At 37.7% G+C, this 16,182-nt stretch overlaps 1 protein-coding gene across 1 annotated transcript; it reads right to left on the bottom strand.

Moving 5' to 3' along the window:
* Window positions 1-3,768: 3,768 nt before the first annotated feature.
* On the bottom strand, window positions 3,769-12,633 carry ptgr1.3 (prostaglandin reductase 1, gene 3). The gene is given in 10 exon segments (NM_001011193.2): window positions 3,769-4,015; window positions 5,033-5,151; window positions 5,276-5,381; window positions 5,999-6,154; window positions 7,982-8,099; window positions 9,161-9,328; window positions 11,159-11,218; window positions 11,758-11,803; window positions 12,173-12,286; window positions 12,518-12,633. Coding segments are annotated over 9 exon segments (990 nt in total). The 5' UTR covers window positions 12,279-12,286; window positions 12,518-12,633; the 3' UTR covers window positions 3,769-3,904.
* Between the last annotated feature and the right edge of the window lie 3,549 nt (window positions 12,634-16,182).

Raw genomic sequence — 16,182 nt, 5'->3', positions numbered from 1 at the left:
TCCCTTGTTGCAGGCGACTAATCTCCCTGAAATGCCATCACACTGGCTAGAATGTAAATCGCCGGTGGGATGGCATACGCGGTGCAGCGATTTGGCGAAGTCACGGAAGTTGCCTGAAGAGGAAACTTCGGCAACTTCGGCAAATCGCGTCACCGCGTATGCCATCCCACCGGCGATTTACATTCTAGCCAGTGGGATGGCATTGCGGGGAGATAAGTCGCCCGCGAAAGGGAGATTTGTCACGCGGTGACTAGTCTCCCCGAGTGTCACAGCCCTAAGGCTACTAAAACCATTAGCATATTAAAAAGCAAGTTGTTTTGTCAACAATATGGAATTATGTTAGCCTTGTTATCAAGTGTAAATCACTGTTTTATTAATAGAGAGAAAAAGCACACGTGAAAGTAAAAAAATAAGAATTGACTGCATATACACATACATATATAGACCTATTGGGTCTGTTTCATTTCTGCTTACTTTGGTCCCTTACTGTATTTGTCCCTGTTCTGTATAATCTCTCCTGCCAGAAGTGTATTTGCCAAGTCATTTTTTAACCCATGCTTGTTTCAGAAAATTGTATCCAGTTGATGTTATGTGGGTATGGGAGAAGGCCTTCCCATAATTCAGAACTTTCTGGATAATGGGTTTCCGGATAACGGATCCTATACCTGTACCGAGCTGAAACTGAAGAGATTACTACTACTAGATATTACTTCCATCTCCGCAAGCTAATTCTTGCTTTGTGAATGGGGGCATTATTGCAAATGGTTCTTGTGATGACATGGTTTCCAGAAACATTTTGGAACTAACATGAATAAAAATGTGTCCAGATACATGGACATGGTTGTAGCTCTATTTTGCTAAAAAAAAAGTCAAGAAAATGTGGTTTCTGACAATCCAGGGTCCTCAAAAGAGATACTGAAACCAAAAATGAAACCTATTTTCAAATTTATCATAATATTGTCTTTGCATGTTGTTTAAAATTGTGCCATAAAAATTTTTGCCCAATGCTTTTACATGACCTATCTGATCCCCCATGTTGCTCTATGAAGGGGCTTCCATATTTGTGCAGCAGGAGGCCGTTAGCACTAGAAGCTATAACTGACAGGCTGAGAAGGGACTTTCAGGTTGGCAAAACAGTCAGGTTTAGGAACTTCAAGTAACAATTACTTACAAAAGCAGCCCTATTAGTGACAAATAATCAGCATGATAACTTTTTATGTAGATTCATATTGTGAAGTAGTGTCATTATCACTTTAACCAACTGCTTTAGTGTAGAAAATGTATTGGTCTGATGCAATCACTGTTCCTTTAAGCAACAATTTTGATAAACCTTTTTATACTATTAAATAACAAAAACTGTGCTCTCCATGATATCAGCTTTAGTTAGAAACGTTATTTCTTACAATTTTTCACACAACAGCATTTTAGGATATTTATGGGAACCTCCAGTCCGTAAGGATACTCAATCTAAATAAAAACTGTAAAATAAATACCATTTATCTTTACATCCCACCAGGGTTCATTCTAGGATATTCCACCGAGTTCCAATGAGATTAAGGATTTTGTTTAGCATTTTACTGTGTGGGGTTTTAATGAAGTTGTTGGTTCATTAGCAACATGGTATAAATGTTATTAGCAATATCAGTTTCTTGTGCTTGTAATATCAAGGGAGGGGTCAACCATTGCTGTTTATTAACTTTCTCTCCACAGCACCACCACTTTAATTCATCTGAAGCTGGAGTTATAAAAAACAAGCATTCTTAAAGTGGCAATGGCTTTTGTGGCATTGGCATTGTACAATAGACGAATGTCAGTTTGAAAAAAAAGGAGGATTTCCCACCAAATGGTATAATCGGAGATACTGGTCCCACATTCAGTTTCAACAGGAGGGGCTTAAACCCTCATAACAAAATTAATGATTCCATTAAAGAAAAATGTACAATTGACATTTGAACTTTTCCAATTTCCAGACCCTAAAGGAGTGGTTCACCTTTAAGCTGACTTTTAGTATGTTATAGAATGACCTGTTCTAAGCAACTTTTCAATTGGTCTTCATTATTTATGTTATAGTTTTTTTTAATTATTTGCCTTCTTCTTGCAACTCTTGCAGTTTTTAAATGGGGTCACTTATCTTGGCAGCCAAACTATTGCTTTACTTTGTGTAGTTTTATTTTATATTAAGGCCATCTCCTATTCATATAACAGTCTCTCATCCAAACCATTCCTTGGTTGCTAAGGTAATTTGGACCCTAGCAACCAAATAACTGCTGAAGCTCCAAAGTGGTGAACTCCTGAACTGAAAATTCCCAAAAAAATTGCAAATAATTAAAAATAAAGACCAATTGCAAATTGTCTCAGAATAATACTCTCTACATCATACCAAATGTTAACTCAAAGATGAACAACCCCTTTAAAAGGAGAAGGAAAGGTGGAATCACTGGGGGATGCCAAAATTTTAGACACCCCCCCAGTGACTGTATTTACTTATCAGATACCCCCCCTACTGGTGCTCCTGTTAGCAAAAAAAAAAAAAGGACATGCCCGGAGTACATGCAGGCCTCTTCCCTCTTCTTTATTTTAGAAAGCTGCACATGCGCAGTAGAGTGAGAAGCTGCACTTTAACGAAAAAGTCGGCTTTTTGAATCTACTGTGCATGTGTGGGCCCCAGGATTGCAGGGAAAGGAGGAGAATGGAAGAGGATCACTCGCTTGCATGTATCCCGCCCAGACTAGTGCAATTTTCTGTTAATAGGAGCATCAGCCCGGGGTATTCCACCTTTCCTTCTCTTTTAAGATACCTGTGAATAATATGGAGATTTGAGCTAATAAAAGAAACTGACCAAACCCATGGTAAATATATGTGCGGAAAATTGCTGCACAGGTATTAATTTGCAATTCTCTTGCTTTGGGAATAGTAACAATAAGGACACTTTGAAAAGACGCCAAATCCAGTTTGGTGGTAATTTCAGTTTCCTTGTCAATGAGTAATTGCTAGAATGCTATTGCAAAAATATGGTGCAACTACTATGTAACTATTCTGCCTTTGGATTTGTGCTTTTATATGGTCATCAGACTCCTCTGTGATTTATAATATCCTTCTATTTTACAATAGGGTTACATTAGTCACTTAATAATACATGTTGGACCTTGATGCAACAACATTGAGAACTCTTGACTTAAATGAAGTCGCCTAAGTTATCAATGGTTAGGACAAACACTTTAGATACTCAGCCCTTGCCTAGTTTTAATATACAGTATGTGAATAAATCAAGTCATCTTTACAAGGTTTGTAAGGTGGGTTGAGTGCCAATACGACTAAAGCCATTGTCTTTACTAGTCAGTCTTGTTAAGATATCTGGGCAGAAAATAATTTTTATGAAGGACCACATAGGTATGCATGTGTGGTGCTTGGCCCCCCGTATTACATTGGCCCCTTGAGAGTTCTGGCTCATACATATGGATCAGCCTGATTTAAGAGGGTTACCAAATAAGTAAAATATTCAATCAATTGGTGACATGGCCAGAAAAAGGATGTTTACATGTATTGCCAAAAACTGTGACAAAAGTCACAAAGATGCAGCAACATTACCTAAGATGCTGTCTTTTAAAAAGGTGACCAGTAAATGCTACCTGAGAAGTGGCTGCTTTAGGTGATTAGACCAGTAACAAACTTTGTGCTATTTATTACATAACCCCAAAGTTTTTAATAATATATAATATATATATATATAATAATATAATAATAATGTGGATATAAAGTCAGAAACAGTTTACAGTTTTACAAAAATGTTATTTTATTGTTCCAAGCTCTCAGTCACAGAAAACCACCCTAATGTCATATGAGGATGCAGCGGAAGCTTCCTCTGAAACAACTGAACATACCGATGTTTCTCTCCTTCAGCTTTTTAAACTATAATTATAGCTTTGCCAACATTTTCTCCTTTAAGCATCCCTATAAATCCTGCTGGCATGTTCTCAAAGCCATTTGTAATGTGCTCATGGTACTTCAGCTTTCCCTGTAAGGCAAAAAAAAAAAGTTTTTCCAAAGCATGCTAGTTGTGAAATAGAAATGTACAGGCAAGGTTTGCTGATTAATTAGGTTACATTTTTAAGTAACTAATAATAATACAATCTACAATACAGGTTTATGACCTGTTATTCAGAATACTAGGGACCTGGGGTTTTCCAGATGATGGGGGCTTTCTGTAATTTAGATCTCCATAACTAAGGGGCTGATTTACTAACCCACGAACGGGCCGAATGCGTCCGATTGCGTTTTTTTCGTAATGATCGGTAATTTTGCGATTTTTTTCGTATTTTTTGCGATTTTTTTCGGCGTCTTTACGATTTTTGCGAAAAAACGCGAGTTTTTCGTACCCATTACGAAAGTTGCGCAAAGTCGCAATTTTTTCATAGCCATTACGAAAGTTGTGCAAAGTCGCGATTTTTTCGTAGCGTTAAAACTTGCGCGAAACGTCGCGCCTTTTAAGTTTTAACGCTACGAAAAAATCGCGACTTTGCGCAACTTTCGTAATGGCTACTCGCAAAAATCGTAAAGACGCCGAAAAAATCGCAAAAAATACGAAAAAGTCGCAAAAAATTCGAAAAAGTCGCAAAATGTTTGTTTCCAATCGGAATTTTTCCAATTCGGATTCGAAATCGTGTCTTAGTAAATCAGCCCCTAAGTCTACTAAGAAATCCTTTAAACATTAAATAAACCCAATAGGGTTGTTTTGCCTCCAATAAGCATTAATTATATCTTAGTTGGGATCAAGTACAAGGTACTGTTTTATTATTACAGAGAAAAAGCATATAATTTGTAAAAATTTGAATTATTTGCTTATAATGGAGTCTATAGGAGATGGCGTTCTCGTAATTTGGAACTTTCTGGATAATGGGTTTCCGGATAACAGATCCCATGCCTGTAATAGTAAAGCAAATTCCTGGTACAATTTACCTCATTAACTACACATGAAAATTAATATACTGCTTTATAAGACTTAAAGCCCATGAGGATCCATGTTGCCTCTTACCTCTGCAATCCACTGCAAGAGCTGTTTCTGTGCTTCTGGGTATCGATTTTTCCAGGTCCACACAAGAAAACCTTGCATGAGGAGTTGTTTAAAGAGAATATACGGTTGAATGTAGGGCCCTATAGAGAGAGAAACCATCTCTTATGAATCGATTACTAATGCAGGATTGAATAAATTATCTCCCGTCAATATCAAGCCAAAAATAAATATATATTATCACAGGTAAACATTAAGGAAAGTTACCTGACGGAGGTACAGAATCATTGTACTGGGAAATGGCTCCACACACAGTGATTCTTCCAAAATCTTTCATTTGCTGCAGGGCGGCATCTGAAAACTTTCCCCCAACCTTAAGAAAGACATGGACAGTGAAAAAAAGGTTGTCTTGGGTAATAATAAACAAAAACATTTTTTTTGGTTCAGACCCAAGCTAGTTAGCATATTCTAGGCAGTGTGTTGTTTTATAGCCTCTGTACTTTAGCCTGGCTCTAATCTAGCACTAGACATTGTTGCATATCTCTTACAATCTATTTTTAGCCCAGACATACTATTAAGAACTAAGTATTTAAAATATCTCAATTGCAGAAGCCATCCTTATTATCTTAAACTTGCACCCACTGCAAAGTTATGCAACAAGTTCCATACACTTACCAGGGTTTAGGGATGTGACTAAAGGTTTTCAAATAAACTTGATCTATGTCTAACTGAAATCCAGGGAATATTGTGTGCAAGTAACATTAAAACATATTTTTCTATTGGAGCCACCTGGCATTCACTATAGAAATATGAACAAGAACTATGTGAATAAATCAGGAATATCTTATAAGCAGAAGCCTTTGCATTAATGTTAGTGCATAGGGTTTTTCCACCAACTCAATACCTCTGTTCTCACAGCGTGTGTTTTAAAATATATATTATAATTATATGACTAGTCAAATGTCGTTGTAACTTGATTTGGGGGCTTACATTGTCAAAATAGCAGTCATATCCTTCTGGAGAGGCCGTTTTCAGAGCTTCTGCCAAGGAGCTTACAGTCTTGTAGTTAAATGCTTCATCAAATCCAATTTCTTTTAAAAAGGTTAGCTTTTCATCCGAGCCAGCGGATCCAACTACTTTGCAACCCTGTTAGAAACATTCATTAAGATTATAAATAACATCGGGTGTCTGGTGAGTGAAAAGGAAATGCTTCATAAGCATATGTTGCAGAAGCCACAGTTCCAAATTACTGCAATTTTAGTGTTGTGCGGATGCCTACCCAGCTCCTTATGTAAATTAATTCCTTATCCCAAGCCTCCATTCCTCTTAACAAAAAATATGTATGAAAAAAATTGTGAATTTTGGTTGGCTGCATAAAATTGTGCTATACACTGATCCACTGGATACCCAAGATGGATTCTATTTGTGCCTTTTTCTTTAAAAAATACATACAAAATGGATTTCACTAGGTTGTCCAATAAAGTTTGTATCCACACACAGCACTAGGAAATATAGGAAACATGTCATGTTTAAAAGGTAATGTATTTTGTCTAAAGTTAACAGTTGACTTTCTGGTTTTGTAAGGCTCTCGTGTCATCCTGGGTGTAGTGTGGTACATCCTTCTGTACGAACGCTTCAAGGTGCACATCACTGGCATGCATCACCCGTGTGTGCATCTATGCATTCTTACGACACAATTGCATCCACATGCTCCCTGCCAAAGCCCTAACCCTTATTAGGACACCAGAGGAAGTAATCAGCTCTTGGTTATTTTCCCTCGCATGGCTGTAATTGATTTCTGGCCCAATTCCTGGATCCTCTCTGTTCCGTAACTCTGCCTTCCTCCAATCTCCAAATAAACTTGACCTGCCACCTAAGCCTGTTCCTGAATGCCGCCTGACTTTGGCCTGTTTTCTGAATTTGTGTGCCGTCCTGCCTCTCTTTCACTGCATTAAGTTCTGCTGTTCCAGGGTCCAAATTGCAATGCTACCCCCCCCCCCCACTTATAATATTCACTAACCTTATGCCCTGGGCCGGTGCTCCCCACCTTTGAAAAAATGCACCAAAACTGGATATTATTCTAGTAATCATTGAGCCAGTCTGACAGTGATCATTCAATGTTGGTCTTGGCTGTGCACATGTGCAGAAGAGTAAAACTGAATGCTAAAGATTTGGGAGCTATGTAATTAAAGGCACTAAGTTTGCCCAGGAGCAGAAACCCATAGCAATCAATCAGCAGGTGGCATTTACTGGTCACCTGTTTAAAAGCACACATCTTATTGGTTACTATGTTACTGCTACTGGGCAAACTCAGTGGGGGTCATTTATAAAATTTGTGCAGCACAGAATTATTTGCACAGTGAACATATTTGCCCTGTATGTATTTATATTTATAAAGCTGGACAAGACTGGTTCATTTAATGTACAAACATAATTACGAAATTTTTATTCACAGTGTGAATGTCCTTAAAGCTTTTTAAATTTGGCATATTAGCAAATTGCAAACATTTATGCCCACGCTCTGTGTCCAAGTTACGCCACAACTGTAGTGGCCGAAAAAATATTCACTACACTGATTTTGCCAATTGTGAATGTACGTTCGCAAAGAGAAAATTGTAACTATATTCGTGCATAAAAAATGTGCACAAAGGGCATTCTCATGGAAATCGCAATCTCATTTGCAAATTTTTTCCGCACATCACATTTCACAGACCAGGGCAGCATCAAGAATCCAGGGGACACAAAACAAAATGGTGGCGCAGCATTCACTAGAATAGCACCTGAGAGTAAGGCATTTTTCCATTAAGACTATACCTGCCCAGGGTCTAAAGTTTTTAATTCTAATTATTGTGGGGTTCTTAAATTGGCACATTGGCAAATATTTCAGGCAGGCAAAGGGATCAGATGCAGTTCGTTCATCTTCACTTGCCACAGCTACTACATTACTGTGTATCTTTCCATGGCCTCACTCACCTTGATCTTTCCAATCTGACCAACAAGGGAGCCAACAGCACCTGCAGCAGCGTTGACAAGGAGTACATCCCCTTCCTTTGGTTTGCAGATTTCCAGCAGGCCATAATAAGCTGTTACACTGCCGCACAAGGAAATATAGTTTACTGGTTCATAGTTCATAGTGTGGGGAAAATGTTTAATAGGAAATAAAAAAACCTTTCTAAAACCCCTTCTAAAATTTGTTTTACTGTACAACGCCACAAAATATCTTTGCACTATTGCATTGTTTTTACCAAAATACATACTTTGGTGGCTGTTGTTTGAAGCTCACAATTAATATGGGAAAATCAGCCTGTGTATGGGCCCAAATTAATAACCTCCCCACTTTGTTCCTAATAAATATCTGGCTTAGCCCTTATCAAATATTCATTGTGAAGGCTGTAAATTTCCATTAGGTAAAGATGGAACAGACAATCGACATGGTCCTCTCACATTGGCTTTGTGTGGGCTCCCCACCAGGTATTTAGCATGAGGACCAAACTATCCAGTAAGCCCAATCTGGCCCAATACTTGTGGCCAAACTAGATAAAGATCTTTTTTTAAATTAACCTGATCAAAAAGTGGCTCTACTTATGTATTTCTAGCTTTCATCCAGCTTATATCTTTCTTCTATCATTACTCAGCTAAAGAGGGTGTAAACCCGAAATGAAAATGTTGCATAATAAAATAAACTAATTCTAAGCAACTTTACAATATACATTATACATTTTCAGTAGTTTTTTTTGTAAATGTAAATAATATTGAAAGCAGTATCTGTCTTTGCTTTTATATTGTCTGCCCTTGTGGTTTTTACTTGTGAAACAATGTATCAAAAGCCAGCCTGGAGGAGAACTGACTTCCACTAAATTGTTTTCAGAACCAGAAAAAAGGTAAGTAAAAAAGGTTATAATATAAAAACAATAATTGACTGATTTTTTTTTTTTCCCCAAAACTCTATATTCCATAGTTTCCGACTGTCTCTACCTATATTTCACAGGCAAAAAATGAACATAGCATAGTCAAGTGTCATCCCAGATTATACTTGGTAAATACTCTAGTTTGCATAAAACATTGCTGGCATATTGCTCAATGACCATTTACTGTATTATGAAAAATGCTTTATTTACATTGTAGAGCTCATCATTTTGCATGGTGACCTACCCTGGCATGCCTACCGCTCCCAGTGCCAGTGATCTAGGTAGATTGTCAGGCCAGTTTGAGGGTAATGCATCAAGTCCTGTGCCATCTGATATGAAATGTGTTGTCCATCCTGCATAGGCAACATAATAGCCACCGACGGGAAAGGCAGCATTATTGCTCTCCACCACCCTGATATGAATGGAGACAAACACACAGACCAGCAGTGATGCAGGAACACTGGCTGTCATGAAGACGTATTTCTGATACATGCAATATTTCAAAAGTCTGACAAACCTGTTTTTAACCTTCCAGAAAACATAATGCCTTTGTAAAAATTTAAATAAAATGGAAACAAGAATGACATGGTAGACATGGAAGGAGAAGGGTAAAAATTGTTTGAAGGGAGTGTTAATCTAGAAAAGTAATTTGGAAAAATAAATGCAACTAAACATTAAATAGGTAGTTTAGCTTCAAAATGAACTTTTAGTATGATGTAGTCAGTGGTGTTCTGAGACAATTTGCAATTAGTCTTCATTTTTTACTTTTTGCGAGTGTCAGCAGCTATCTGGTTGTCAGGGTTCAATTTACCCAAGCAACCAGGTAGTAACTTGAATAAGAGACTAAAGGATTAAAACTAGGTGGCCTAAATTTAAAGAGAAATATTAACATTAGCCATACAATTGTAGCCTCACAGAGTGATAGTTTTTGGCTGCCATGGACAGTGACCCCCATTTGAAAGCTAACAAAAGGCAGGAGAAGAAGGCAAATAATTTAACAACTATAAAATATAAAATGAAGACAAATTGAAAAGTTATTTAAAATAGGCCATTCTATAACATACTAAAAGTAAATATAAAGTTGAACAACCCCTTTCAGCATTAAGTCCTGAACAGAGAACCTTTCCTGAAGAGTGGTGGGTTAAGTGACTGTTTACTAGGGAAGCCTGGGCTCAATTTGTGTATATCTAAAACATACAGGTTGATTCCAAATTAAACTGACAACATTGTGTGTGTTTGTGTTCCAATGCCAATGATGAACAATGTTTCGTAAAGGGTTGCAGAATATCACAGCAGGTTAAATTAAAACAATTATGGTTAACTATTAACTACTGTGTCGAATCCTGCCAGTTTCTGAGCAATTTCTTATTTACATAAGGGGAGATTGGTCGCCTGCGGTAACGCCTTCCCCTTCACACACCTGGTCACATTACTTGCAGTGATCTGGTGCAAGGGGGAAATACAGAAAATTGCCTTTTTGTGATTATAATTATTATATATTATAGTTTATATATATTAACACTGAAGTGCTAGGGGGAAATGCAGGTTGGAAGGTAACATTTTGGCTGCCTTCTATGTTCCTTGTTTACTGTAAGTCTGTTTCACTGGCAAAAAGTTCTATGGATTGAAGCAAGGCATGCAAACATTTATACACAAAGCCACTTGTCTGTCAGTTACTATGTCAGTTACTATGTAACTGCAGTGTTCTTAAAGGGGTTGTTCACCTTTAAATTAACTTTTAGTATGACGTAGAGTGATATTCTGAGACAATTTGCAACTGGTTTAAATTTTATTGTTTGCGGTTTTTGAGTTACTAAGCTTTTTATTCAGCAGCTCTCCAGTTTGCAGATTTTGCAATCTGGTTGCTAGGGTCCAAGTTACCCTAGCAACCATGCATTGATTTGAATAACGTACTGGAATATGAATAGGAGATTACCTGAATAGAAATATGAGTAATAAAAATTTGCAATAACAATACATTTCTAACTTTACAGAACATTTGACTTTTAGATGGGGTCAGTGACCCCCATTTGAAAGCTGGAAAGAATCAGAAGAGTAAAGCAAATAACCCAAAAACTATAAAAAAGAAAAAGATGAAGACCAATTAAAAAGTTGCTTAGAATTGGCCATTCTGTAATATACTAAAAGTTAACTTAAAGGTGAACCACCCCTTTAACAGTATTTACTGTGTTTCTTTTATTAAGACAGATGAAATGAAAGACAAGCAGAAAATTACACTTACCTGGCCACTTGTGATCCCAGAATAATATCTCCCTCCTTTAACTTCTCTTTACTGTATGGCCTGTTAAGCAGTTAAAATAACAGATGTCTATTTGAACTCAGTTTTGGCTACAGTGACCATTACACTTTTTTGCCCAACAATGACCTCATTTTTTACCCTTAACTTTAAGGAAGGAAACATGGTGTCCTGCTTCTGAGATGAAAATGTATAACTGAAAATGAACCTTTAGCTTTAAGCTAGGTGATGCTCAGTGTTTTTAATATTTGGTATTTCTTGTATGCTTGAAAATCCAGGGGCACTTCTAATTAATGCATGTTGCAGGGCTGCATTAGTTGCAATCAGTGCAGCCCTTTTAGCTGGATTCGTGGCTGGTCTGTTAACCTCATAGTAGATACGCGTCATTGCACTTGTAACCCTTTTCTGACCACACTCCTGATACATACTGTTTACCTTTACTTTCCTGAATGTATAAATAAATGCTGGGGTTTCTCTCATTGCATTGCAAGGTGACGGCCACTCAAAAACAAGAGCAAATATGTGGCGTTTGGAGTGGGTGCACAATCCAATAGGCGAGCTGAAACATGGAGACACACAATTACCTTATGTAAGGGTCAACACTCAGGAACTCAGATTCCAGCAGTAATTCTGAAAACATATATAAGTGCATTATTTTCATTACTGATGAAGATCTAAGAAGGCAGGATAAACACCGAACACCGATCAGAACTAGTAATGATCAGGTTGTGTTTGCAAACCATAACATATATATATAAATGAAAACATAATTCACTGAGAATAGAACAAAAACCTTGTACATTTTGCAATTTGTGACATGCAGTGAAATACCAGAGTTTTCAAATATTATGGAGAAAATGAACCTGTGTAGCAGGATTTTGCATGGATGTATTCATGCAATAAAAAGAATGTTTAAAAAAAGAGATAAAAGTTTCTATGTGAGATAGCTCCCTTAGTATTGCTTCTCAGCATAAATGAATACACTAATTATTAATTTACCTCCATCTTTTAGGGATGGTAGCTCCGTATTTACCAGCTTAAAATCCTCTGGCTTTGGTGCACCTTCAAAGTGCCTCACCATAGTCCATGACTTAGCCACCACCATGTTTTTGCCTGAAAGGAAAGGGAAAAAATTACTTTTGTGAAGGGGGAGGGGGCATGAACATTAATTTAGAAAGAATGTTGTTCTAAAGGGGTAGAAGTAGAAATGTATCTGATAAAAGCAAAGGGTCTATAAACCTATTTGGGTACTAGTACATAACTGTGATTGATAATCAAAAAAGTGAATTTAACAAATGCCAAGTCTTGAGTTTATTGGTGGATATTGGCTGTGTGTGCCTGCACCTGGGTTGATTTAATGCTTCCAAGCGTAGCAAAACTAGAAGCATAGAGGTGCAGGAACAACTAGAATATTTTTTAAGTGTAAGGGCAGATTGTCAGCCTGCACTTATCCGCAGTAGGGTTGCCACCTCTCCTGACAGGGAACTCCAGGGAAGGGAGGTGGGGCAATAAAGTCACAGGGACAAGCTGCTGACCTCACAGGAGAGGGGCTATGATGTGGCAATCAGTGACTGCCCAATCCCCATGTCAGTCTTTTTCTCCTTCCCGGTTTACCAAATTGGACAGGCGGCAACCCTAAGCTGCAGGCTGACAGTTGACCTTGTGTGCCTCTGTGACATACTCACATTTTCTATGGCACACCATTACAATAGTAGTACTGTACAATTTTTCATCACTTCTGAGTACTTTTGTAGAGCTGACAGGCCTCCTATAAACATCCCTCCTAATATATATAAAGTATATAAAATGGTGTCAAACCTTAAATTCCCCAAACTTTCCTTCTCCAAAGCTCTTATTTTCAATGTGTATTTAGTTATCTTCGTATTATGTTTGGTTAATTACAGTTAAAAATGTTTCCACATACAGCACTGCAGTACAGTCTGCAAGTGTATTTTGAACTTGCAAATTTATGCAGTTGCTGCCGTCTGGAAAAGTTCTCTTGAGGATAGCCTGAATCTACCAGACAGGCACATTTTATACCTCAAATCCAGCAATATGGACAAGGTTAATGGATGTTGCACCTCATTACCTCACACTGAGACTGCTAACAATTTAGTCATGATACTGCTGCATGTCAGCAAGGATGTTCTCAAGGATGCCCAGTTTCTTGCTGAGCAATGCTGACAATACTCTTAACATGAACTTTTGCTCAGTTCACAAACTTTAAATGTATGTGTCTCGTTGGCCTCTACAAGGTATAGCCTAGCTCACTGGAAACACAAGTTATATGACACCTGTGTTTCCATCCACAAATAAAGAAATTGGCATTAAGCTATGTGGAAAATGAAATGTAAGCTTAGAGGCAGCTTTTGTTTGCTCAGTTTACTAACAGAGGGGGCTACAAGCAGGGCAGATTTACTAAAATGTGAGTTTAGAGTACATAAAAACATAAAAACTCCCCATATTCTATTGGTATTTTTAGAAGCATATTTATTAATGGAAAGTTAGAGTTTACCATTTGATAAATATGCTTCTAAAAATCCCAAAGGAATTAATAGAATTCAAGTGAGTTGTTAAGCTTCAAACTCACAGTTTGATAAATCTGCCCCTTAATTTTTTAATAATCTTTTGACATTTTTTATTTTAATGATGACTGTACTTTTCAACAAATTATATTAAGAAGGCGTTTAATACTTGACTAGTAAAGATCTATACTACAGAAGCTGCTGATGGCCTGTGTTCATAATAGGAAATCTGGGAACTCTAGAAAAGGTTAGAAATACTGTAAGGAGAAAGCAGCAATATGTGATATGATGTCTCACTGTCTGATTAAAAGCAATGCTTAGAACAAAAGAGAATGTATTTTAACATTGCCCTTAAGCATGCTATTAATTTAAATGCTGATAAATACAGAATAGATACAGTTTGACAGTGTGCATGTGCTAGTACAGGGGTCCCCAACTGCCGGGCTGCGAGGTGTTTTGCACTGGGCCTCCTCTGATCCCAGCTGCAGAGGAGATATGGCTCGGCCACAATGCCGTGAATGTATGCGTTGTGTGCATAATGGCACGACTGTACGCAGCGTGCCCGTAACAACGCAAATGAACGTGTTCCGCGCATAGTGACGCGAATGAACATGCCACGTCAATAATGAAGCAGATCACACGCCGTGCCCATAATGATGTGACTCACATATCGCTCGCAATAACGACGCACATGATGCATCATACGCTCAACGGATGACACAGTGACACACCATACATTGTGATATGCGACAGCATGAGAGGTGGCCCTTCATATGCATCATACTGGGGGTTAATGTCCCACTGTGACAACTTTACATCCTCCCATTAGGTTAATTGTTTGCATGCCCTCCTAGGGCTAGCTAGACAAATAATCTGCACACTCTGCTAGGGCTAGCTAGGCAAATAGATATTTGCCCTGTGCCAGGTGTACCCTGCATCACTACAGACATGAAAATGAGTAATTTATATATTACAATGTAATAATAATATAAATAAAGTGCATAAAATAAAATAATTACATTTACATTATATGTGTAATAATTATATACTACCCACTGACTAGTTTATTGTGCTTTATTATGTGCCTGAAAATTGTCTTGTTTGAAACCAGTCCTTGTTGCAAAAAAGGTTGGGGACTACTGTGCTAGCATGTATACTGCCAAGCGACTAACAATGTTCATGGACGTTTGTAAAACCATAGACCTCAGCATTGCAATGTGTGGAATTTGTATTTAGTACAACACTGCAAGCAATGCCCTTGTTTCACATTTTGGCTTGGTCAGTGTGCACTGTATTATAGTAAATGCTTCTACATATGTCAGATGGATAAATATTAAAGCATATCTTAAACTATAACAGTACACACATATCTACTAAGACAGACCACAGACAATTTAACAGTTAGCAAGTAGTTTGCAGTATCACATTGTGATTTCCTTCCTTGCCATGAGTGGCTAGCTATAGGCTTTCCCTTGATTTACCTGATGGATTGATAGATTGTATTCTTTCTGGGCCAGATGGAGAGACCAATACTTTCTCAGCAATCCTTATCACGTATTGCAGCTTTAGCTAGAAAAAAGCAGAAACTTTTGTACAGAGACAATGGAACAACCTATCCCCCCCCCCTTCACTCAGCGTCTAGTGGTTCCGCCCATCTGATGTTTTTCCTCCAGCAGTAGTTACACTGAAAGTCAATATGGCTTTTAGAGCAACAGTTTGATGGCTCTGCCTTTTAAAACACAATTTAACACAATTAAATCACTTAATATAGAATCTAATACCTAAAAAATAATATATTACAAAAACACCCTGGACAGAAATACATTCTTTAACTATAAATAAGTGGTTTTACAAAGTCACCAATCGCAAGGGATGCAGGCAACATTCATCAGAAATCACAGTTTTTCCCACTCCATGCACTGTTATGCTTTAGCTGCCAGAATCCCAAGAGAGAGGGAGACAGAGACATAAATTTAATAGAGAGAAAAAAACTAGAGAGAAAGACTGAGAGATAGCAATACAGAGATAGAGACAGACAGATATAGATAGCAAAATAGAGATAGAAAAAAAGACAGAGGGCTGGGTGTAGTGTTGTGTCAATAACAGCTGCTAAAAGCTTCCTATGCCTGGTTTACCGTTAAAATAATAACTAAGAATTTCAAGCATGCAACACAAAGCTGAGAAACAGAGAAACCAGTATTTTTGCATTTTTTGGTTTTGTGTTACATAGAGGTGGGAAGTGGAGGTTTGTTTTTACCAGCTGATAGCTTTGAAAATGCTGCCATGAAGCATTTTGCATTAAGGGTCTCCCCTGAAGTAATTCTTTAGTACCCTCTTTGCATTAAGGCACTTCTTTTATACCACAATAAAACTTAGCATTTCATAATGGCTTTATATCACCTCAGAACTTGAGTAACCCATTTAATTTAATGGGACAAAGTCAGGCTGCAAAGACCACATTTCTAATGACTCGTTTTACTAGAG

This window comes from Xenopus tropicalis, chromosome 1, assembly GCF_000004195.4.
Source record: "Xenopus tropicalis strain Nigerian chromosome 1, UCB_Xtro_10.0, whole genome shotgun sequence".
Taxonomy (NCBI): domain Eukaryota; kingdom Metazoa; phylum Chordata; class Amphibia; order Anura; family Pipidae; genus Xenopus; species Xenopus tropicalis.
Note: the sequence above shows the minus strand (reverse complement) of the source record. Positions and strands in the feature narration are given on the sequence as shown.